The sequence below is a fragment of the Otolemur garnettii genome, unplaced genomic scaffold (assembly GCF_000181295.1).
Source record: "Otolemur garnettii isolate 467f Iridium unplaced genomic scaffold, OtoGar3 scaffold00002, whole genome shotgun sequence".
NCBI lineage: Eukaryota > Metazoa > Chordata > Mammalia > Primates > Galagidae > Otolemur > Otolemur garnettii.
In genome coordinates this window covers 13963674-13990227 of record NW_003852397.1, presented here as the reverse complement: position 1 = coordinate 13990227, position 26554 = coordinate 13963674, and the positions used below count along the sequence as shown (strand labels likewise).

Sequence of the window (26554 nt, the reverse complement as noted above, 5' to 3'; positions counted from 1 at the left end):
ACTGCTGGTGGGAATGCAAGCTAATATGACCTTTTTGGAAAGAAGTTTGGAGAATACTCAAGGAACTAAAAGTAGACCTACTGTTTGATCCTGCAATTCCTTTACACTTGGTATATACCTGGATGATAAAAAATTATTTTACAACAAAGACATTTGCACAACAAAGACGTTGCAGCCCAATTAAAAATTATTTTACAACAAAGTCATTGCAGTTCAATTCATAATAGCCAAATCATGGAAACAGCCCAAGTGCCCGTTGACCCATGAATGGGTTAACAAACTGTGGTATGTGTACACCATGGGATACTATGCAGCCATAAAAAGGAGACTTCACATCTTTTATGTTTACCTGGATGGAACTGGAACATATTCTTCTTAGTAAAGTACCTCAAGAATGGGGGAAAAAAGTATCCCATGTACTCAGTACTACTATGAAATCAATATATAACCACCTACACACTGATACAAACGGCAAAACATAACTATAGTCCAGAAAGTAGAACGGAAGAGGAGAGAGAGGGGAGGGGAGAGGGGACATGGGAGGAGGGAGGGTATTTGAGGGGACCTCACCTAATGTGCATGATGCAATGATACATTTCAAAACTATTAAGAAATGAGTATAATTGTGATGGATCACTTAGTTACTTAGTTCAATGTAAGCATTTCATATTGTATATCGAAGCAGTACCCTGAACCCCATAAATGCATCAATGTATAAAGTTATGATTTAATAAAAAACAATTAAAAAATAAAATAAAGTAAAATAGAAGCTGAGCTCATAATCATAAACTCAAACTCTTGGGAACCTATTTCTAACACTGCAGAAGAATGCTTGCTCCCTGGCTTGTCACAAGTTCTTTTTATCATCACACTACGTACATTGTGTTCTGAGTATGAGTACAGCTGTTTATTACCCTACAGCAGGATTCAAGTCTAATGAAAAGCTGGGATTTGGCTGGGGGCATTTCTTAATCATTGAAGAAATACACATGCTAAATCTATTCATGTGGTTTAAACTTTCCAGCTGTGATTTTCAACTGGCGTGCTGTGAAAATTTTAAAGACCATTAATTAAATTATTTTCAAAAGAAGTTCAAAGCACAGTGAGTATTTTTTGACTCTTTTTTTTTTTTTTTGATCAACATAATTTAAGTGTGCCACAGAAGTTTAACTATAGGTTCAAATCTGCAGTGAGATAACAAAGGTTGAAAAACACTGGTCTGGAGACACATGAAAAGGTACAAACTACTTGTCCTTTCTCTGTATCTGATAACAACAGAATTACTGGCCTGCTGGAAGTTGAGAAAGAGTGGATCCACAAAGGCCTGAGAGTTATGTAAGTGATGAGATGAACTGTTGCATGTGTATGTTTTGCGTGGTTTGTAGAATTAGGCTCAAGGTTGAATATCACGCTGCACACAGGGCAGGCTGGCATTTGTTCTGTATTAACCTCTACTAACATGCCCAAGTCAGAGGAGTGGGGCAGCAAGAAAATTAATCAGAGCTGGAGGGATTACATTTTTGGCCCTCACTCCTGATGGAGATTGCTTAAAGAATGTAGAGAAGAGCTATGAAACATGCACTGCGTGAAAGAGGGCATTTGGTGTCAGAGCTACAGATCCCTCAGCTGGCTAGCAAGGGTACTGGAAGTTTTTCCCAGTGTGAGTGAATTTTACCCAAACTATCTTGTTTGAAGAGAGATGCTTTCTTATTTTACAAAAGCTCTAGTTTAATCTGCTTGCATTTTAGTATTACATGGCTGAAAAAAGACGAATAATCATTGGGCTAGAAGTCATAAGGCTGGTATTTCTACTGGAATGGTTCATATAGCGTGGTTATAAAAACAGCATAGCTTTTAGAACATATCCAAATGTTATTGCTAATCTGTCTCAAAGTCAAAGGCACAACCTATTCGTTCTCTATAAGTCAAGAGCCCCAAACTCACTCATGTGTCCTTAGAATAAAATTCTTATAAATCCAACATGATAATGTTATCCTCTTTATTTCTAATAAAGAAAACAGCTGGGTTTCTTCACGTCAATGTCTGCCTTCCATCATCTTTTTCCTGGGTAAATGTTATCCTTTTGGCCACTGTTAACTTTCATTAGCTTCTGATGAAGGCAAGGTTAAAAAATATTTTCCCCCAAAGATTTTCAACATTACTAACCATTATGTAAACAATTAAAACCACAATGAAATATTGCTACGTATCTTTTAAAGTGGCTAAAATAAAAATATAATGATAACACTAAATGCTGGTAAGGGTGGGGAATCAATGGATTTCTCATACATCATTGGTAGGGATGTAAAATTATACAACCACTCTGGAAATTAGTTTGACAGTTTCTAAAACTAAATAAACATGCACCCAGAAATGGCACTTTTGAGCATTTATCCCAAAGAAATGAATACTTTCTTGGCACAAAACCCTGCATATAAATGTGCATCAAATCCTTATTTGTAAAAATTTAAAGCTGGAAACAATACAGATATCTTTTATCAAGTAAATCATTAAACAAATTCTGCTAAAAAGAAAAAAAAATCATTTTGTCATAAGGACATTTGTACTGTGACTAGACTGTTTATTGCAGCTCAATTTACAATCGCCACAATGTGGAAACACCCTAAATACCCACCAACTCGGGAATGGATTAACAACCTGTGGTGTATGTATACCATGGAATACTATTCAGCCCTTTAAAAAGATGGAGACTTTACATTTTTGCATTAACCTGGATGGAGGCGGAACACCTTCTTAGTAAAGAAAGCATCACAAGAATGGAGAAGCAAGAATCCAGTGTACTCTATTCTAATACAAAGCCAGCAGATATTCTAATACATACCCTTATAAGAGAAAAAACAAACTCAAGGTAGGGGGCAGGGGAACAAGGGAGTGGGGAGAGGGAAGAAGGAACAGGATGTGGGTCATGGTATATGGCACACCACTTGGTGGTAGGGCACAATTATGAGAAGGACTTTACCTAACAAATAGAATTAGTGTAGCCTAATTCTTTGTAGCCTCAATGAACCTCAAACAATAAAAATGAAATAAAATAAAATAAAAATACTGAAAAGAAACCAAATTCTGGTTTGTATATACTATGGAATACTACTGAGCAATAAAAAGGGATAAACTATTAATACAGGCAACAATTTAGATGGATTTGGGAAAATTATGCTTAGTGTAGAAAGCCAATATCAAAAGCATTTAAATACTGTGTAATTCCATTTTACATAACTTTCTCCAGCTGAAAAATTATATAGATGGAGACCAGATTAGTGGTTGCCAGGTGACAGGGATTGGAATGATGAGCCAGTTGCAATCTCACCAAAGTGGCACGTGGGAGTTCCTGCATGGTGTCGGGACGGTTCTGACTGTAGTGGTGATTACATGAACCTATATGTGGGACCAAACTGCATAGAACCACACACACACACACAAAGAAGTGAAGGTAAAAATGAATAAAAATTGAATTAAGTCTAGAGCCGTGATTTTCAACCCATGTGCTGCAGAGAATCTTAGGTTTGCCATGAAAAATTTCAAAGATCATTTATTAAATTATTTTCAAAAGAAGTTCAATGCACTTGAACTTATATATTCTTTTTTTACTCTTTCTTTCTTTTTTGTTTTTGTTTTTTGCAGTTTTTGGCCAGGGCTGGGTTTGAACCTGCCACCTCCAGCATATGGGACCAGCACCCTACTCCTTTGAGCCACAGGGGCCACCCTACTCTTTCTTTTCAATCAACATAATTTAAATGTGCTGTGGAAGTTTAACTATAGGTTCAAGCGTGCCATTCAAGTGTGCCGAGACAGAAAAGGTTGAAAAACACTAATCTGTAGTCTAATATTGTTCTAATGTCATTGGTCTGGCTTTGACATTATTCTAAATTCATATAAAATGTCACTATTGGGGAAAACTGTGTGAATACTTCAAAGTACTTTATATATTTTTGCAATTTTTGTGCATCAACAGTCATTTCAAAAATATATCATTCCTCTCAGGTTTCATTTATCAGTCGTTTGCAATATTTAACCATAAGTTTGGTGAATAAACTGAAAAGGCAAGAGGGTAAAGCAAGGACTATTCTTCACATCATTTTGCTCTCCATCCCTGTTTTTGAGACAATTGGAAAACAAGAGTATTGGGTGCCTTGCCAATCGTTAATGAAGTCTCTCTTGTTAAAACAGAAGTGCTTGGGTCACATCCTATCATTCATCTCCTCAGAATCATTCAGGCTCTTGTTTACCTCCAAAATTAAGTCATACTCTTCAATCCTGGCCTTGAAGACCTTCTACACAGTATGATGCGACTGAACTTTGGCTCTCTTCTTCTGCTCTGCTATGAGTAACCATTGCTTAAATCTGTTCTCCTCCACACCACAGCCAGAATGATCTTTGAAGTTCAGATCTGTGACATCACCTTCCACTGTATAAATTGGCAGTGGCTTCCCATGGCATTTAAGCTAAATCCCCAGATCCATGGGCTGGCAGCAAGCCCTGTGGGGTCTGAATGCTGCCTCCTTCTCTCCAGTTTCCTGGTCCAGCCACATGACCTTGTTCAGAGCCTCATCCCTGCCGTGACCCAACCCACCACAGAGCCATGAGCATGTTGTCTTCTTGGCCTGGATCTCTTTCTCTTCCCACTAATCTATTCTTCTTTTAGATCTCAGTTCCACCATCAAATTTTAGGAAAACATGCCCCACTCTTCCAGTTTAGATGAAGTTGTTTTAACAAACGTTCTCATAGAACCATGTTGATTTCCTACAGAATGCTTAGCCTTGATTATAATTATAGATCCATTTGTTTGAGTATTTGAATAAAGGCTGTCATTCCCACTTGACTGGAAGCTCCACGAGAATATAGACAGTATCTAATTTTTTTCTCACAGTATGTTTGATGCCTAATATAGCATCTTAAACACAGAAGCATCTGCTAATTATTTAAGTGACTGTATAAGTTTGAGCAAGAATACTTCTTCTCCAATCATATTCCTCCAGTTTTCTGTCCCCAGGCTTTTGCTATGCTGTTCATTCCATGCACAAGCTATATCTACATTTTATCCTCTCCAAATTTTATCTCACAGACTTATCTAAATGGGCACTTTCTTAACTTTGCAAATGATCGTCACCTCTGCCTCCCTTGGAAATCACAGCACTCGGATGTCATCTGTTCTCTGCCATGCTTAGTGTCACTGTCGTTAAAGTGGGCCTTTTATTTCTTTATCAGCTCATAAGCTCCTGGAAGGCAAAGCTGATTCATTCTCTTTATATCACCTGCAGTAACAGTGTGCTTCTCAGATGCCTAATGTGCCTTCTTTATTAATATGAGTAAAATACATATTACGTGTTGAATTAAAATTTATATAAACAAGGGAAAATCACAATAGGCCTTCAATCAGTTCTACCAATGTGCTGAATTAAATTAGCAAATGATATAGACATGGTTGTCAAAGCAAATGCTTTCTATTTTGATCACCTACTATTGTTTAATGGATTTATTTGTGGTAGGTGGCAAATGGTTCTATAACTACTAGATTCAACTTGGGTTTTTATTTCCTCCTGTTCCTTGCTCAATAAATTATAATGAAGACCAGCTGATGTTTCACTGACATTGGTTTTCTTACTACAGAATGAAACTTTTTCATAGAAGGTATCACCGAACAGCTAATGGGAGAGAAGGGGCAGGATGGGTTAGTGGTAGGGTATGAAGTGGAGTGAACTGAACCTGAGGGTCAGGAGATCAGCTGGTGAGAAAACTGTCACTGTTCACATGCAGAAAAATACTTGAAAAATTTGGAAAAGAACTCAGTGACGTACAAAACCAAGAATTTATTGTGACCACAATGCTCAACAGAAGAAACAAAAGCCAAGTGCATTTCCAAAGAGGGAAATTTCTCCTCATTCTCCCCAGGTCCATTTATAATTTTTGACTCTGGTCTAAGGAGCCAATTTCATTTATTTATTTATTTTTGGAGACAGATTCTCACTCTGTCACACTGGGTAGAGTGCTGTGGCGTTATCATGGTTTATAGCAACCTCAAATTCTTTGGCCTCAAGTGATCCTCTTGCAAGGAGGATCCAGTTACTGGGACTACAGGTGTGCACCACCATGCATGGCTACTTTTGCCTATTTTTAGTAGAGATGGAGTCTCACTCTTGCTCAGGGTGGTCTGGAACTCCTGAGCTCAGGCAATCCACCCACCTCGGCCTCCCAGAGTGCTAGGATTATAGGTGGCCACCGTGCCTGGGTCTAAAGGGCCCAGTTTTGCCACGAAGCCATCATTTGTCCCTTCATTTCCCCACTATATCTATATGAACATTCTGAATTTAGGAAGACCACTGCTGGGATTTTCTGTGCCCCCAGTGCTGGAAATCAACACAATTTAATTAACTTCTTCAAGCATTTGTTGAGTATCTAGTATGTGCTGGGTTTTCAGCTAGGTACTAGAGGTCCAAGGTGAACAAGAAATCATCCTGCTGTGAAAGAACTCACAGTTCTGTGAAGTCAGTGAGAATATGGAAACATCATTCTTAGGTAAGAAACTGCAGAAAGAGAGCTAAAATGCAAAGCACTGTGGGAGACGGGGGGAGAGGGGGAGAGAGCACGCCATTTCCGTGGAGGGAGCTACTGAAATGAGGTGGGGGCTAAACTGGGTGGAGAGACACAGTGGTTGCTCCTCCTGCGTCCCAGCCTCACTTCTTGCTCAGTGGGTGACCAACATGTGATTGAATAGGATCAATTTCATCCTGACTCTAGAAGTGGGTGCTGTCCACCCAAAATCCCAGTGGTACTCCCACTGATGAGTGATAGCTCATTCTGTGCTGGTTAAGGGAGTCCAGGTCTAAGCCCATCAGCTCACAGTATTCCCTGGCCATTAGAATGGTCTAGTTAGCACAGAGTTCTGAGCTTTTATTCACTGGTTGTGGGCAAGCATCTCTGCTGTGTCTCTTTGGGCATGAGTGAAGAATCACATGAAGCCCCAGTCTGTGCTAACAGCCGTCTTCAGATCATGAGAGGAACCTGCTTTAGGATAAAGCCAGCTGAAGGGACTGAAAGGGGAATAATGAAACAAACAAACAAACAAACCGAGCCCCTGCTGACATCATTGAGGCACTTGACAAACTAGCCTGAAGACTGTCCTTGCTCTTCAACGTTCCAGTTAAGAGAATCAATACATTCTTTGGGGCAGGTTTTGCTACATTAGCCAGGCTGGCCTTAAACTCCCCGGCCCCAGCGATCCTCCCACCTCAGCCTCCCGAGTAGCTGAGACTATAGGCAAGCACCAGTGGACCTGGCTTAAATTCTCTCACTTTTAATGACAGTTTCAGTTGAGCTTTCTCTTATAATCTGAAAGCATTCTCAACAGTACAGAGAACCATGAAATGAATAGGATTTCAATGAGCTGGGGAGGGGAGAAGGGCGGGGGAAGAAAAGGGCTATTCCAAGTATCAGAAACAGCTTACGCAAAGGTATTAAGAATTAAAAGTAAGTAGCAAACATGTGTGCTGTGCAAGTGTGTGCGAAGCACAAGGTGTTTATGGGGCCTTGGGTAGTGGGGGGACAGTCTATTCATGCACATAGTTTCTAACTGAAGAAGAGAGAAAGAAAAGGAGAGGTGGGAAGAGAGAACCTCAGCATTTTTTTTAGTGGCAACTTTAGATCATTAATAAATCTATGCTGAATATATACCCAGGGGACCCTGACAATTATTTTTGTTTCCATGTTTTTTCCAGTATGTTAGTATTTGTCATCAAAAACATGTGAAAAGGGTTTCAAAATAAATTTGTGGTAAATTCACCCATTTCATGAAAACAATTTCACTTATATACAGTATGCTAAATTGTTAGTGCAACTATGACGTACAGGGTTTTTTCCATGTTAAAGCTTGTTTGCGTGGAGAGATGAACATGGAGGCACTATAACTACTGCCATGAAGGAAGAGAAATGTACTGAATTATTCTCCCTTTCGGATTTACAAATGTCTTGTATGTGTGTGTGTGTCTCCTTGGAGTTCTGTGAGGTCTCAAACAAAATTTCAAAAATGTAATTAGGTGAGTCTTACGGCGATAGGTTAATCATATTTCTATTTGGTGTGTTTATGTTTAAATGCTAATTTATTCATGATTCTGTACCAGGAGGATTTGCTAATTAAACTAAAAAAGTCATAGTCCTTGCTTTCAAGATGCTTAAAATCTTACTAAGAGCATTGATGATGTACAGAGAATAGAGGATGTAGACCAGGTCTACATATTATTTTAACCAAAATAAATGTTATATATTGTGCCTGGGGCCATTCTGAGAGTCTCTTTTCCCCTAGCCGAAAAGATAAAAGTAGAAATAGGAAAGCCAACTTCAGGGAGAGTAAGGCTCTCAAGATTGGAGAAAAGCAGCTTTCTAAAGGGTGAGAAAGGATTTCATACATGCAAATGCTTTACTTCTTGCCAGTATAGAATGCACCACATCTGGGTTCTCATAGTGCATCCAACTAGAGCCTTGTACCTCTTCCAATATCAGTACAAAGCCACAGCATTTTCAGGATTAAATTGAGAGGACAGTCTCAGGTCTCCCTTATCAGTTATCTCCTTGTTTACATGGCACCTTTACCAGGAAACCTATCTCATGTATGTTCTTGGAATATAAAATACATATGGATGTGGTCCTGGAAAAATGCTGCCATTAATTACTTTCATTTCAAGGCATCTTGAAGTTCATTTGGAAATCAGATGGTGCAAAAGCAAAATCAGGTTTACGTAGTTTCCCAGACACGAAATCTATGGCATCTCAATTTATTCAGGTACTTCGCTTGTTTCTCCATATTTGTTATTGTTGTTCCTAAGTAAATTACCAGGATGGCAGAAGTTCTGTGGAAGTATCAAATCTAAGCTCAATCTAATATGAGAACAATGTTTTGTTTGGATTCTATCCTGAAGCTTTTAAATGGCTATGAAATTCATAATACGGCCATATGAAGAAAAATGAGGACAAAACAAAAAATACTGAAGCTTATCATTTACAGTCTATATAGGGATACACGTGTTGGGGAAAAACAGTGAAAAGCCGAGGTAAACTAGCAATGCTGTGCGTGTGTGTATGGGCGTGCATGTGTGTGAGGAAGAGAGAAAAACCAGAAGTGAGAGAGAAAACGGAGTGGAGAAGACAGTAGCTATTTTCATGCAATAACACATTTTAGGTAATGCTTGTCCCTTTAGGAAAAATCTTATCCCATCAGATCACAAATTCTATATATTAAAACAAGATAGAATAAAAGATTATTAAGCAGTCTGATTATTTAATCAAAGTCCATTCACATTCTCAAAAGTTACACGTTATGATTAAAATTGATTTATTTTCATACTTATTAATAACTTTCCCATTAACGTAGATTAGTTGGCAGCATCCAAATCCACAAATTATTTTTTTTTACAGTGTCAATGGTACTTGAGGTGTTTGGAATAAAGAGAAAAAAGATGTCCAATTACATTTGAATTAAGAAAAATCCACAAAACCCTAAGTTACTTGTTATACAAACCTTTTCCCTATTGCTCCAAAACTTGTTGAGTGGCATACCGATTCCGAAGGACTAAACTAAAAGTAAACTACCTCTAGAAATGGAAGAAGGGAAGGAAACTGGTACCTGGATGCTGGTCAGAGTTGTGTACTGGTAAGCCTTGACCACCAGGTAATTTGCTTCCAGGTCTATGAGTCCCAGAATCATATACTTCCACCATCTACGTCGTAAGATAGCCAGGAGGTTTTCTTCTCCTGTGTTATGAAGTTAAGAAGAAATAAGTTAGGTTCTTGACACATAATTACATATATATATATTACTAGAAGGATTCTAAAATGTTGTAGCATTGCATTTTTTTCACCATGACCTTAACAAATATTTAAACAAATGATGAATCAGTTTATCAGAAATGCACATGTTTTTATTTAGTAAATGGTCTTTATTATAGATTTTGGGTCTTTGAGTTTAATTTGCACATCAAGTAAGACTGGGAAGGTCATTAGCTCACCATGCAAAATATTTTCTGGTGAATGTATGAAGGAAACAATAAATACATCATGGGAAAATACAAGGAAAGGTGTACCAGGAAGACCGCATAAGCACACACATTTCAAATTAGAGTAAATTTCAGGATTACGGTAAAGTAGATAGATGTGAAAGACTGCAGCCAAATGCAAAACAGCTTGTGCTTGATGGCAGATCTGTGGTGAGACCCGACATGCCATCCTGAGTTCTTGAGCAGCTTTGAACACTGCATGTGCCCTGGTGTGTGGGCCATGGAGAGACAAGAGGAAGTTGGGGCCACTCTCAGATGGAGAAGGGTACCATTTGACCACGTCTCAATGTTGCCGTCTTGCCTCTAAACGGACTTTGAATCCCTTATTAAGATCCTCATCTTTATTTTCACATCTATTTCAGCTCTGAGATAAACTTTATTTCTCCAGATGGAACAATCAGGATTAGTAACAATGATAACTCTGTTTCCAACCTCCGAGGTCTTCATAGAGGATGTGGAATGTGCAGAAACTCTGAGACAACGTTTACTATATATATTAGTTATGGTTGTAAACAAAGTACCCCCCAACTAGACCTGTTTAAAACAAGAACTATTTATTATCTCACAGTTGAGGGGGATCAAGAATCTGGGTACAGCTTAACTCAGGCATTCTCAAACTACAGCCTGTGGGCCACACGTGGCCTGCCGAAGACATTTATCCAGCCCGCTGGGTGTTTTTGCCACCACTGCCTGTCCTGCTTAGCAGCTGACTTGTCCTGGGGCCTGCAGTGTGGCCCTCCAATGGTCTGAGGGACAGTGAACTGGCCCCTGTTTAAAAAGCTTGAGGACCCCTGGCTTAATTGAATGTCTCTGACGTGAGGTCTTCCAGTCAGTTGCGGCCAAGCTGTTAGCCAGGGACGCTGTGTCATCTGAAGCATTGATAGGGAGCTTCCAAGCTCACTCAGATGGCTATTGGCTGGCCTTGGCCCTCACCACAGGGCCTACCCACACACTGCCTCAAAACATGACAGTTTACCCCAGTGAGGGGTGCAGGGTAGGGAGAAATGAAGAAAGGATGGAAAAACATCAAAGATGGATGATTAGTTTTTTTATAACCTAATCCCCAAAGTAACACTTCTACCATACTCTATTCTTTAGCAAAGGGTCACTAAGTCCAACCTGCACTCAAGGGGTGAGAATTTCACATTGGTGTGAATGTGAGGAGGCAGGGATCAGTACCCAGTGACACACACTTTAGTGCTATGAATGTGCCCTTGGCTGGTCCCCAAGACCTGCACAGAGCCCCACATCCTCCGCTGTCTTTGGGCAATTTTTAAAACTTTGAACTCCTGATTTCTGCCTTTGGTTTTATTCTAGTGGCCAACAGATGAGGTGATTTTCCACTTTTATGGAGACTTATGAACACAAAACTTTCCAGGTGCATAAAGACGGTCAGAACATGGCTTATGGCTAGTGGCAACAAGGACGATTGGTGGTCAACCCACTAGTTTTCTAGCCGAGTTTTTGGTGCCACACTTCTCAGAGCTGATTATCCAAGAACACTCCAAGTCTTTCTGAACTGCACTTCCCATATTGTAGCTATTCATTCTTCAACATTTAGCTCTCTTCTGGTCCTACCCCCACTCCCCAGCTGGGCCATGTGTACCCAACTCTGGAAATCCTTTCACATGATTGTTGTTACTTATGAATTCTTCTCTTTGCTGGACTGAAGAGATGCTTGGGACGGTAGAGTTAACATCTCATTCATATATACGTCCACAGCACTTAGCAAGCTGATACGTAGCAAGGGTTAGCTAAGTATTTTGGAATGAATTAATGAATCAAAAATAGTATGAAATAGTATCTATCTGAACATGTCAAGAGCCAGTGCCAGAGCCTGAGTCACTGTTCACATGGTCTTGCACATGGGAGGTCTGGTGCATCTGACCCAAGGTCGTTTCTTCACAGCCAGCTCCTTCTGGCAGTGTCCTTGCCCAGCACATCTGCCTCTTACTTGTCTACATATTTGGTAATTGACACATCTGTTGGAATTTATCTTATGAATCTGTGATTCTTGTGTGTGCGTTTGAATCTGAGGCCCCTTATTGGTCTTGCTTCCATGAGTGGCTGAGACCAGGGGAAAAGGGGGGTGTCTCTCCACAACACTCCCTTTATACACAGAACTAAACAGACAAGCACAGAGTCACTATTGTGGTTAGAAGTTGGTAGTATGGGAAGAGACGGAACAGGTGAGGTGTAGGGGTATTGTTAAAAAACATACAGGCTCCCCCAACTGGGGTGCCGGGGGAAATTGATCTGCTTCAACCCAAAAAGAATCAGAAGATCAAAAGTGGTTTGGGAAGGCCAGAACCATCAGGGATGGAGGGAGGAGGAAAACCCAGGGGTAAAAAGATTGCCCTCCCCCTGCTGGGATCCCCCCAGCCCCTCTGATCTGGCAGGAAGTAGGCAGCATGTAACCCCCAGGGACAGGTCTGGGGCTGCCAGATGCTCCAGTCAGGGGGGCGAGATGGGGCTCACAAAGTCTTGCCCTCCAGGAAGATGACGGCACTGCACCCCCAGTGCCAGGGTACAGCGGTCCTTGACCTCCTCATAGTGGTTTGCTCGTAATTCATGATGGATCCCTATCAGCTTCTTCTTGATGGCATCCTTGGAGCTGGCATAAATCATTTTGCTCTTCAGGGGTACACACATTTTGCTCTTTAGAAGCCCAAAAGATAAACACCAGGTCCTCCTCCTTGCTCTCCTTGGTTTCATAGGTTGCATCATAGAGGGCATAGCTTCAGTCCTGGTCTGGAAGCATCTTGACAAAGGTGGTGTAGGGGTCATGACAGTCCGGCCCACGCTTCCTATCAGGACCTCCCTGCCTTCCTCTGGGGTGATGTCCTTGTCCTCACTCAGGCAGAAGAGCATGCATGGCCTTCTTGCACTTCTTCACCTCCCCTGGCGTTGAAGACTTACACATCTTCGTGTCACTGAACACCTTAATGATGCCATCAGAGACAGCCACACCAGAAGCCATGTTTCCAGAAGTGAAAGAGTGATGGCCAGAGAAGCAGGGCAGAGGATGGCCACTGCCACTGCCGCTGCTGCTGGGACCTGACTGGACACCTAAATCAGTGATTATCAACTTGACTGCATATTCGTATCATCTGGGAAGCTTTTATGAAACTCCCAATGCCTGAAACCAGCCCCTAGAAATTCTGATTTAACTGGTCTTGGGTGGGTCCTTGGTACCGAGCTGAGGATCAAATCTGGGATGTTCAGATGGCTGATGCACAACGGTCATCCTCAGGGGGCTCTGGTGAGGAATTCCAGAGAGACACAGCCACAGAATGGGAAAATCTTCCTACCAGAGATGATAGGAACTTGTGGTCCAAAGTGCACGTTCTCCCATCTCGGGGCCTCTCCATGTGCAGCTTCCTCAGCTTGGACAGTGTCAGCTTCCAAATGAAGAATGAGAATCCACTCTTCTACCAGAAAACCTTCTTTGATGCTCATCCGGCCCCACACTGTGCTCCCTTAACACCTGTGCCTGTCCTACACTTATCTTCCTGTCTTATAATTACCTGCCTTCTTGACTCTATTACACATGCAATTAATAACAATTTGAAGAGAGTGGCATTATTCTCTGGGCCACCACTTCATCTCTAGACCCAACAGGACATGACAGGCGGTCAATAAATAATACAGAGTTTATGAATAAATTGCATGTTCAACAATGTCGGCAATGTTAAATTCATCAAACTTGAGGGACTTAAAAACATCTATTATAAACTACTCATGTGCCGGCCAATGTTCCTACTTTTCTAGTTAGAATGTAGACGACATCTGACAAAATTAACTTGGTGAACATTTTACACATCATACGCTGTACCTGAGACATAAAAAGGTCAATGGCTTATTTAACCTCCAAGCCACTACTCTAAAGTCACAGGTCATTGTCCCAGTGAATTTAGACAATGAACAGAGAAATGCCCACCTCAGAGCATACCAGCTACATCTCAATACAAAGCACAGGGAAACAAACAAAACAACAGGTTACAGTGCTGTTTCACCAATCAGGAACATATTTAAAGTGTATTGCATTACATAGATTCAAAGCAATGATTAGTTACTCCGCTGTTCTGGTGAGAAAGTTTGCAAAAAGCAAAGCGCCGTAAATAAATGCTTCCATATTGATTCATTTGAAGTACCTGAAAATAGGCAACATGCTTACTTAGCAGAATTATCCAAGACAATTAGAGGAAGCTTTTTTTTTTTTTTATTTTTGGCTGAGCAAAAAATAACAACTGTTAAAAGAACTGCTTGGGGATTTATCTACATGACTCCCATTAACACTGATGTACCATAGACCATTAAAACTCTTTCTAGGATAATGAAAATACATTCCTCAGAGTCCCTGTGCCAAAGCACTGCCCAGACCTTCTGAAATTAGAGCCATCCATAAGAAACAGGAGCACAATTGGCGATATGTTAATGTTTTGAAGTCTCCCCCACCCCCCTTTTTTAATTAACTAGGAGAAATAATAAAACTCATGGGCAGAAACTTTAGAATTATGGTTTGACATATGAATACATTGTTTATTATTACTTTTATTAACAATACGCTCTAATAGAAATAAAAAAGATTAGAGAATAATGTAATAAAATATCCAGCCACTTCATTAAATATATACTAACCTTTTGCTATTTGTTTCGTGTGTTTCAGATTTTTTTGAAAAAGAAACTATTACAGATGAAGCTGGGACTCCCTCTCTGCCTCCTCCACCAGATTCCACTTCTCTCCCTCTTTTCTCAGATCACCATCTTGGGTACTGCTGTGTATCTTTCATGTCTCTGTTTTTGTTATACATTTCCTGCATCTGTATAGATCTAAGATGGTCTCTAACTTTTTGTTCTGTTTTCAACCTTTACATGAAGTTTTACTGTCTATACAGTATTTTTCCTAGGATTCTTTGCACCTAATGTTGTTTTAGAAATGCATCCCTGTTGTTTCATGTAGAGATAATTCATTTATTTTAGATGATGTATATCGTTGCATTTTCTGGTTATGCCACAATTTATCCAGTCTTCCACTGATAGACATATACATTGTTTCCAATTTTTCTCCACTGCAATGTAGCAAAGGACATGTGTGTCCTTGTATATGTCTAACTCTGCAATTGGTATAGAGTTTTATGACAAATGTATAGAACATAATGAAAGTTATTCTAATTTGAAGTAGGTTAGGAATCCAACTGTGACTTAGGTAAGTGAGAACAGAAAAGGAAATTATTCAAGTCTTGAACTTGTGATTCATATTTCATTCTACTAAGCTTCAACAGGATGATCAAATTAAAATGTATCTTTTTTCTTTTTTGGCTGGGGCTGGTACCCCACTCCTTGAGCCACAGGCACCGCCCCTCTTTGATTTTTTTTTAGCAAACACATACATGATACTATATATCAGACAGTATCTACACGTTTTACAGATATTAACTTACTTAATCCTCACAACAACACTACATGGTAGAGACTGCTCTTTAACCCTATTTACAGATGAGAAGAGCGAGGCCTGGAGGACTTGAACAACTTGCTCAGGACCATATAGATGAACCAGTATTTAAACTCATAACAAGCTAGCTTTCTATGTATTAGTCCTGCACTATTTTTTGCCTTGGTGATTTGTAATTGTGGTGCTGTCCTCCTGAGTCATGCATTTCTTATTAAGGGATCTTTCATGACTTCTCTGTCCAATTCACTTGCCACCTCCCAGGGGTGCCCATCATACTAGAGCCCAGTATCCAGTTGTGCAACTGCGAGACTTCTGTCTCCAGATTTCCTTAGGGTTTGGAATGTTTTCCAGCACCAGCAGTGAGTATCAAGGATTTGATATTCTCCTTGCTTTATCAAAGTCTATGATAGAATTTATCTTGTAATGTGAAATAAAGCTTTAAATCAATTTTATGGCTTAAAAAAAAAGTCAAATTACAAGAATTGCTGTTACACGCTGTATAACTTGATGAAACCTTGGGCATTATAACAATGGTCACACATGGGGTGGGGTGGTAATAAACTTTGAGTGAATGAAGAGGAAATTTTTGTACAAAGACCAAAATGCAGTCCACATTTGTATCAGTGACTAGAAAACAGAAGAGACTTGATTAAAAACATTCTTATTCACCCCCAGTGGTAGTCTGTACAGAGAATAAAATTCCTCCGTAACAATACTCTAGGTGAATTCAGCTAAGGGAACAAGAAGCTGCATTATTCCTAGGATTGCATTTTCATGAAGGGCTCTTGTGGGTGGGGTGGTCCTTCATGGTATTTCCACATAAGTCCACAGCAGAAGTGAAGCCCCTGCATGGGGGGTGGGACCCTTGCTTAAATAGACACCCCCTTGGCTCACAATCTGAAGTCAGAATGTCACATCTCTTTTACCAGAACTCCACAGGGGAATTTTTAAGTATTAATCAGTAAATTTGAAAAGAAGAATGATGTGTGATGGATGTATAACCACTCACTGTAAAAATCTACAGCATGGCATGAGGATTTAGAGCTTAAAAACACTTCTCTTTAGTTTGGAAAGTGACCACAATGAAGGTGCTAATTATAAGGACATGAACATGTAAATTGTTCATGAAGAGGACTGCAATCACTCCTAATTCATAACCTGAATGTGAGTGTGAGGATGAATACAAAAAAGATAAATAAGAAAGATTAAATTTTCTCTTGTATTCTCTGACTTATTTTTATTATCACAGCCAGACAGTGAGAACAGGAGGAGCATAAAATGCAGCCCTTGGATGTTTGGGCTGCTTAGTAGCTAACAGATCTGGCTTTGGCCGCAGGCTGCCTCTTGCAGTGTGGTACTGAGTCACAGGGTTAATGGCTCTGAACCTCAATCACTGTATGGTAAAATGGGGATCCTAACAAGTATTTCAGAGGGCATTGTGATTAAGGGTACTATAAGCACTGAAAATATCTAATGCAAGATAATGTGCATGAGACATGATAGCAATTGGCGGGTCCCTGAAACCCTGGAATCCTGGAGATGGTTAATTTTGTGTGTCAACTTGACTGGGCCCATGGGTGTGCAGTTAAATGTTTCTCGGTTGTCTGTGAGGGTGTTTCCAGATGAGATTCCCATGTGATTCAGTGGACTCAAGTAAAGTAGATGGCCCATCCCAACACAGGGGGTGGGGGTGGGGGGGCTCACCCAACCCATTGAGGTCCTGAATAGAACAAAAAGCTGAGGAAGGCAGGATTTGCTTCTTTCCTGCCCGAGCTGGGGTATTTCATCTCATTTTCTCTTGACCATGGATAATAACTCCTCTTGTTCTCAGCCCTTTGGCCTAAGGCCAGAACTAAGCCACCAGCTTTTCTGGCTCTCCAGCTTACAGGGGGCAGATGATACTATGTTTCAGCCTCCATAACCACATGAGCCAATTCCTCATAATAATTCAGTCTATCTATCTAGCTATCAATTATCTATCTATCTATCTATCTATCTATCATCTATGTATCTAGTTACATATCTATCCTGTTGCCTCTGTTTCTCTGCAGATCCAATCAGCCCCTCATCCCACACTAGCTCACCCTGTGTGAGACACTGCATAGAGGAAACTCAAGAAAATGAGCTCTCTTAATTCCCTGCGAGGGCTCTGACTACATCCCTCTCTGTCTCCTACCCTGGTGGGCTGTGCTGGGCCACATTTCTGCTTGTAGCAGACATTGTCTAGACCAGACGCAGGTTGAGGAGCTCAACCTTGGTGCTGCCCACCTTGTCTCGATCTTCCGGCTCTTACCAATTGATCTGTGAGTGGAGGTCTCCTGAGCAGACCCCTTCACCCTGATGCTCAGAGGAAGACTCAGGACCCTGGTATGACTAGGCCTGTCCAAGATGGGAGTTTCTATGGAGATGTTTCCAAAGTTTCTCTTACCATACATGCTGCACATTATGGGAAAGATGCAAGAGAGGCAAGTGCATAGATGGGTAAAAAGAAAACAGAGAGAGAGAGAGAGAGAGACTGCCTCTGACCCAAATGGCTCCTCTCTCATCCCTCATTAAAGCTCTTACTCATCTTTAAAGACTCAGTCTGAATGTTACTCTCACAAGCAGCCTTCCCAAACTTTCTGCCAGTCTTCCTCAGTGCTCTCCTCCTCCTCCCCTCCCCGTCCTCCCCTCCCTTCTTCCTTTTTCCTTTGCACTTCCTATTCTGCCTACCATAGTTATTGAGGAAACTAATTATTCCATGTAAGACTGTTATTAAGGTAAGATAGCTGGAAACGACCTTTAAAATCTGCTCAATTATCTGGCTGTTTTCATGAAATGCATAATATGGATTTGGAAAAATTTCTAAAAGCAACTCAAAGTGAATCATAATCACATAAGGAATCACATAAGGTTCTGGTAGTTTTCAGTTCAAGCCGAACATAAGAAAAAACCTTCAAGTAAGGGGAAGGGGGGAGTGGGTTGGGCAAACTCCCACCCAGTAAGTACACTGCACACTTCCTGGGTGAAAGGCACAACTACAACTAATACTCAACCTGACCGATGAAAACTTTGTAACCTAATTGTGTGCATCCCCATATTAATCTAACGTTTAAAAAGAGAGAAAAATCCATACATGCACAGATAGGACTGCATACAGAATAGGTTTCTGAATAATATAAGCTATGCTGCATGTTAAAACACAAGACAATGTGTGTATCCCATATTTCCAGTTTTAATAGACTTATTTCTTTATAAATGTCATCTGACTCCTAAAATTTAACTTATTAAAACTGAGCAGACAGTCACACTCCAAACTCCCACCCCGTTTGTGCCTCTTGTTGAGAACCCCCTTACGGGGCCATTCTCACTTTCCTCACCTTTTGCAGTATGTACACCTGCAGGTCTTAGTTCTGAAAAGTAGTCCCAAGGGTTCCTCCTTTTTGATTTGGGCAGCGAGTCTGCCAGGCTGGGTGTTTCTCTTGGGGCTGTAGATTCCACCACCACCACCACCACCACCACCCCATCACCACCCCACTCCAGAAGCCTTCTCAGAGAAAATGAGAAGCTTGATGCCTGCTGGGGTCCTGCTTTGCCTTTGGCAGTGCAACAGAGGAGGGCACAGGAGCCTCACCCAGGCCCCTCCCTGCACCAGCGTGTGGTGCCCTGCCACACATCAGTGCTAGCAGGCAGACCTGCCTCCTTGGGTGTTTGTGAGAATCAAATAAAATTTCACAAAGTGCTTAACATGGTGCCTGGCAAATAACTATTATTATTATTATCTTGATTTTTATCATAGCTCATTTCTCCTCATGCCAAACTTCCCCCCTATAGTGGCTGTGCTGTAAAGAACTTAACCTTGACCCCCCAAAGGCTCTGGCCTTTGTCCTTCTCTAGTAACATGATTTAGGGTAGGCGCTGGTCATTCCAGAAAGAAAACTCATGTAGAGTGGTAGCTTTGGACTAAGCCAGAGGGACTTTTGACTAGAGAGGAAGATCACCCAGGTGCACAGTTGTGCTTCCATGATGGAGCCCCTGTAAAAGCTCTGAACGCCGAAATTCCAGGGAGTCCCTCTGGTTGGCAAAATTCAGTGCACTTTGTCAGGTTCATTTTATTCTCCCATTCATCATCGTAGCCCTTGCCATAATCCATCTCCTTCTCCTCCACGAAACAGGATCAAATAACCCATCAGGAATGCTGGGACAGTAGTGCATGCTGGCTTCATGGCGAGAGGACAATAGAAGCTCCATGCTTGCTGTGTCTCCACGTCTCTGCCTCACGCACTTTCTCCCCAGGCTGATTTTAACCTGTGTCCTTTCCCTATAATAACTGTAAGAGCTGTCCCAGTGAATTCTGGGAGATTTTCTAGCAAATTTCTGACCCTCTGGATGGTTTTACCTCCTCCTACCCAACACTTGCAATTGGTGTCACAGGGGAGAGTGTTCCTGTGTGAGCAGTGGTCCCTGGAAACTTCCTCAGTTGGTCTAAACTCTTTCACAGTTGGCCTGAGAGGTGAGGGTAGCTTGGGCACTGTGCCCTAAACCTTTGCAAACACAAAGATTTCCCTTTTCCTCAAACACAATTAAATTTTCCCTTCTGCTGCTCAAGAACTTGACTATATGATGAGGTATTCCAGTACAGCCACTCCCCAGCTGGATTCAAAGTAAAACAGACAAACAGCTAGTCTCCTTTCCAGGTAATTCAAAACAATGTAAATGATTATTTGCTATCTTGAAAAAGTGTCAAAATTTTGTGCTTTATATGTAAATTTTCTGCGATCATAAAGCTATCACTTTATCCTACTACATGGGAAATAGTGCTCACTAGTTCAAATGGCTGTGTGGGGGGTGAATTCTTAGATTTGAAATTATGCAAAGCCATCATGATGAAACTATTCACTAATATAAATCATTCTATTTTCCTGGGGTGAGCCTGCTGAGAGGAAAATGTATTTGTCCTTTTTAATGACAAAGCTATTTTCCTTTTCTTAATCCCATTTTGTGATAAGTGACCCTATTTGCCTTTTGGAAGTTTCCTGTAATTGGCTCTGATGCCTCCCGACATTAGCAGATGAATCTGTCAGTTTTGTGAATTTTGTTTTGAACAAAAAGCTGTGTAGCAGTTAATGACACAGGATGTGAGGGGAAGAGGCCAAAGCAGGCTTGCCTCCGGACTCCCGCCACTTGCTGAGTGTAGTCGGAAGACAGCATGACAGAAGGCGCCTGCCTGAACTCTTGAGGGCTGACCTTGAGCTCTGACAGGAGAGCATCTGTCATGGCGAACACGTAGGTTAGACCCAACATGGGAAATTAGCAAGATGGCGTGTCAATGGGCTAGAAGCCTGGTAAAGTGGAAGGCTGCTGGCCCCCACTCCCCAAATGCTGAGCACAGATGCACCAAAGCCACTTCTGTTACCTGCCATTCACTCTCCATTGAGCACTATTTGCCAGGCACTGGGCCAGTGGCACCGTACATTCATTCTCTCTTTAATTGCCTCTCTTTAATTGCTACCCCCATACTCAAGGTTAAAAGCATGGAGCCAGAGAGATCTGTTAAAGTACTGTCACTTCACTGGCTGTGTCACCTTGGGGAAAGTTGCTTATTTATAAAATGAGGTAAACATCACTTATTTGAAAATCTTGCTATGAGAATTAAATGAAAAAAAAAATGTGTATAAAGGGTCTGGCTTCCAGTAACTACTTGGTAAATGATACAGCTTTGTTGTTAATAGCCCTGTGAGGAAGATATTTTTTAAATCATGAAATTGAATCTGGAAGAAGTCATTTTTCCAACGTCTGTCCTGGCTTTTTATGATAAAGTATTCAGGACTCTAAGAACAATGTTTTCTGTTTGCAGGGTGCATTTAATAAAATAAATCAGACAAATAAGAAATGCTTATTCATAAAATACCATCTTTCTGAAATTAAGGTCAGTAAAAAAGAAGCAGTATTTTTATGAGCAATGCAATGATAGCATGCAATTCGTCTAGAATATATACACAGATGGTGCCAAAAAATGTATACACATTTTAAGAAAGGAAGAAAACTGTGTTAAAGTTGTAATATTCAATACACACCAATGACAAAAGATGAACACAGGTCACATTGAGCACCTCTTGCAGTTGCAGAAATAAAATGTGACTTGAGTCTTACAAGTTTAATATCGTTTTTTCCTTTCTGAAAATGTGCATACATTTTTTAGCACCCTCTGGGTATATGTGTGTATACACACATATATATGCGTATATATATATATATATACTTCCTCCTAAAAATATTAAAGAATGTATCTATGGGGTTAGAAGGTTTACACTGTACTAACCTACAGGCAGTGAACACTGTAACACCCAGATTATCTTCTTAACATACATTTTCCAGTAAAAGAAATAATGGTCTTTGGAGAAATGGCTATTTACAGATTTGGGTCAGGAAATGTAATATGCAAGTTGAGCCTGAAACATATTGTCACACAATGTAGCAACAGAGTACTCAAAAGCCTTTAGGGTTAGGTCAAAAAGACTCAAGAGTCCAAACTGAAGAGTCATACAGAGATAGCAATTGAAATGGATTGAGATGTGTGAAATATGTATCAATCCATGAAATCATAATGAACTTGGAAATAACAGCAACCACAACAATCAACACAAGACAAGCACTAAAAAAGTACTAACTGGTAGTCTTCAGATGTTAGTAAACCAACTCACTATTTTGAAAGTTGGTAAAATAAAGGAAAAGAATCAAGTATGCCCCCCCCCCATTCTTATATGAATGATACCACTAGGTAGTAAGTGAGGAGAGATTTGTCTTTATGGTGATAGTTTAGCTAATAAATGAATAAGAAATGAGAGAGTTAGAACATCACTTTTTACCCCCAATGAGTTTAATGAATATAGGCCTCATGCATATATTCTAGGAGCTTTAATGGCTATCAGCTTCTAGCATCACAAACAGACAACCACGCATTATGTTGTATGTGCTTCTAAAAAACTAAAGTACCTAAATTTGATCAAGTCTCTGTACTCAACTACCCATTTAGGAAATATAGAGATCAGAAGAATATATTAAAATACACTAGAAAGATTCAATCAGCAAAATCCAGATTGTGGAAAGTGCCTGGCTACTCGAAGTCTGGCCTGTTGAATGCCAGTGATAGCACTGCCTGAGACAGGCTGAGAGCTCCCTGGGGAGGCAGAATCTTAGTCCCCACACACTCCCTGACTCAGCATCTGCATCTAATCAACTCCCCAGAGGATTTAGGGACATTACAGCTTGAGAAGCACCTATAATCTAGACCAAATGATGATTTCTTTAACAACTAAAAAAACTACAATACAAATAGAGAGATCTATAGATTAAAAGGTTTGAAGGAAAATATCAGCCACTTGTAATGTGCAGACCTTATTTGTATCTTGACTGAAAACAAATAGGAGACATTTGAAGTTCTTGTTAATTTTTTTTTTTTTTTTTTTTTTGAGACAGAGCCTCAAGCTGTCCCCCTGGGCAGAGTGCCGTGGCATTACAGCTCACAGCAACCTCCAACTCCTGGGCTCAAGCGAGTCTCCTGCCTCCGCCTCCCAAGTAGCTGGGACCACAGGCGCCCGCCACAACGCCTGGCTATTTTTTGGTTGCAGCCGTCATTGTTGTTTGGCGGGTCCGGGCTGGGGATTCGAACCCGCCACCTTAGGTGTACGTGGCTGGCGCCTTAGCCGGTTGAGCTATAGGCGCCAAGCCGTTCTTGTTAATTTTTAACGTGACCATGGTACTGTTATGTCATTTTTAAGTTCTTATCTTTCAGGAAAACATATTGCAATAGTTACAGACGAAATGATGTAACTTCTAAGACTGGAGTCAAAATAGTCCAGGACGGAGCAGTAGTCAGGGCAAGAATAAAATAAACTTCACCATAAAATAAAATAATAATAATAAACTTCACCATGAGTTGAAATTTGTTTGAAACTGATGAAGGACCACGTAGGTCTCCAGTAGACTAGTCTGCCTACTTTTCTATATGTTTCAAATTTCTCATGATGAAGGTAGAAAAAGAAGACTTCCATTGTAAAGAGAGAGTGTAGCTAAGGAAGTAGCATTGACTGGAACAGAATAGCAGCTATGTCTGTGGTTTGCAGACCGCACCCCTCCTCACAGCGTCCTTGAGTTATAGGTGATATTATACTCTCCCAGCCAGAGAATGCAGAAGTTTGAATGCTATTACTTCCACATCCTTATTTCACTTTTGGAGGTCAAGAGGAGTACTTGGCAATTCTTCCAGCGGAGGTTTTGACAAGCTCTTAATAGCTAAGAACCTCTCCTGTTCATTTCCTTGTATTCTGCTTTTGTGAAGGTGCCTTGCCCTCGTGCTACTGGGCAAATTGTTCCCTGCCCTTCTTGCCTCATTTTCAGGCAAAGCCTATGTTTTGACCACAAAGGTCCTTCCAGGGAACCTTTGTTGGTGTAATGCAGCATCTGCTCACTGCCGAAGCTTCATGAAGCTGCCGGTGGAGAAATGACCCCCTCTTTACTAGGTAGACATCTGAGCAGGTGAGCACCGTCATCCTAACACAAATGTTAGAAATGACTTGATTGGAATAGTGATTGCCAAGAACCAGGAGAGGAAAAAATGCCAAATAATAAACTAACTTCCCAAATGAAGCCTCCTGTGTTGTGTGGCAAACACACTGGGAAGCACAGATGTCACAGGCACAGCACAGGGGGTTCCTGAGTAATGTTACTACCCTTAACCACAAGCAAGCCTTGAATAAAGCATTCGGCAATATGAAAATATTTTGGAAGCAAGATAATGTAGGAAAAACAAGCCAGCGATTCAACTGTCTATAAGATGATATAAATGGTTATTTACTTCTTGACCACATTACATTTTTGTCATTTTTTTTTTTACCGGTCTGGTTTTTAAACTCCAGTGTGCATTAGAGTTACTGGGGGAGCTTTTAAACTCCTGCTTTCTGGGGCATACCTCAGATATGCTCACCCGGTAGATCTGGGCTGGGGCTTCTGGAATCCGTATTTTAAGCCTCTCAGAGGTTTTGATGCTCTCTGCCTCTGGTGACATTTTGACAGTCTTGACTTAAACTAATAAATAAGTGGGGTCTATTTATCTCTGAAGCATTTTTCTCCAGGGCCTGCTACCAGCTTGGCTGGAGACTAGAACCATCTGACAGGGTAGCTTTGGGCCTAGGAATAAATTTGATACCTGTTCTGTGTCAAAGCCCTGAGAAGTGGCAGGGGCTCTTCATCCACAGAGGCGATATTAGACTCCCCCGATTCCTACCTTCACAGAGAAATTTCCCCCATTTGACCCACTTTGGCTTTCCCTCTGAATTCTTAGAGTCCTTGTGTATTAGTCTACTGATTTAGAAACTTCACCATAGCATTTCTTATGTTTTTAAAATATAATTGCATATGTACATTTCCTCTGTCCTGAGTGGTAGGAAACTGAGGCAAGCAAACCCTGTGTTTTGTGATCTCTTTATTAGACTCTTATGAACATGCATTATTGTCTGCCTAACAAATAGTTACTGATCCTCTATTACAAACAAGTCTCAAAATATATATAATATGGGTTTATTCCATGGAATCTAATGTCTCTATTTCTATTATCTTCTACTACATTTACATGTTGCATACAGGGAGATTTTTAACTTTCCAAAGATTTTATTCCTTTTTCTATTACATGTCAGCTATGGTACCAGGGATTCAGCTCATGTGCACTGCCAGTGTCTGGCAAAGCCTAATGATCCATGTTAAAACTCACAGGAATATATGCCCTCTAAAAAGGTCCATTTTACAAGATAAGATGCTTTTTAACACTCCCCCCCAACCAATAAATGAAAAACCCTAATGATCCAAACTAACTGTCTTTCTTAGGAAGTGGTTTCATTCTTGGATATGTCCCTGTTGACATATGTAAATTTCTGAGAAGTGAGACGTCAGTGTCTTTGATGGGAATCTGTCTCTGAGATAGGGCAGGTGGCTTGTAAAATACCAATACTCAAGTATTGATTAGCAACAATCTACCAGTACATTTCTGGGACTTGGGGTTAGTTTGGACAATCACGGATGTGAGGTGAAGGTGAACCCTTGGGAAACAAAATTGAATATGTCCCAGAAATTGCTGGCTACATACAGTTTTTAACAGGATATTCTATTTGTCTATGGATTTTTTACGACAGAAACAGTAGGTGCTTAAAGGAAAAAAAAAAAAAGGACAAATAAAGGACAACTTACTGGATTGCCAATTAGTAGTCAAGATAGGAGGCAAGGAGTCATAAGCTAAAATTAGGATTTTTAATGTAAACCTGTCAGACAATTCAAGCCGTTCTCTAAAGTAATCTCATCAACCTTTTCTGCTCTCTTCCCTTCTTACATCTTGGATCTAATTCCAAGACCAAACTTGTCGCACCCATCGCCCATCCAAACCCAGTCTATTTTTGGATCTGACTTCAACTGAAACAAAGTGCTCTTTCGCAAAGGCTGAGGCTGAAGTCTGAAGGGTGCCTGGTAGTTCTGGATATTCATTGAGCTGAGAAATGAATTTGCTAACACTGCTAATTCCTTGGGAGGAAACTTGACTGGGAACAGGTATGGTGTCAACTGACCTTTAGACTCCTTCTTCCTATTTTCAGGGCTACGTCATACTTGTAAACACCGTTCCTATCCTGGGAGGCCTCTCACTTCTTTATTGATAACAGAAACTTAGACACATCCATGGCAGGTATAATTGAACCAAAATCCCAGGTCTTGCATTCTACTTCAGAATAAATATTAGGCCATCTGTCCAGTCTGTGGACCTGCCGTCTGTACCATGCCATCTGTCCTACAAGTCTAACCAGGGCAGGAGAAATTAGGCTTCTCTCTTGACAAGTCTGTGATGCCCCAATCGTGTCACTGGTCTTTGCAAGTATACAGATAAATAAATAATATTTTGAGAAAGCAACAGAAAATAACATTTCCAGCAGAGGACATTATTAAACTGACCTTGCAGTATCCTACCAGAGTTTCAACTAAGGGATACTGTGATCCCACTGTTGTATTTTCAAA

The 26554-nt window shown here is 40.7% G+C and overlaps 1 protein-coding gene and 1 pseudogene across 2 annotated transcripts in view; both read right to left on the bottom strand.

Annotated features, from left to right (window-relative positions):
* SLC35F1 (solute carrier family 35 member F1) overlaps window positions 1-26554 on the bottom strand; it is a 414246-nt gene that overhangs the window by 83245 nt on the left and 304447 nt on the right. For both annotated transcript variants that reach the window (XM_012805345.1, XM_003781626.2), the window contains one exon: window positions 9636-9763. In XM_012805345.1, coding sequence (XP_012660799.1) covers window positions 9636-9763 — 128 coding nt within the window. The remainder of the gene's footprint in view (window positions 1-9635; window positions 9764-26554) is intronic.
* On the bottom strand, window positions 12540-13045 carry LOC100965557 (annotated as a pseudogene).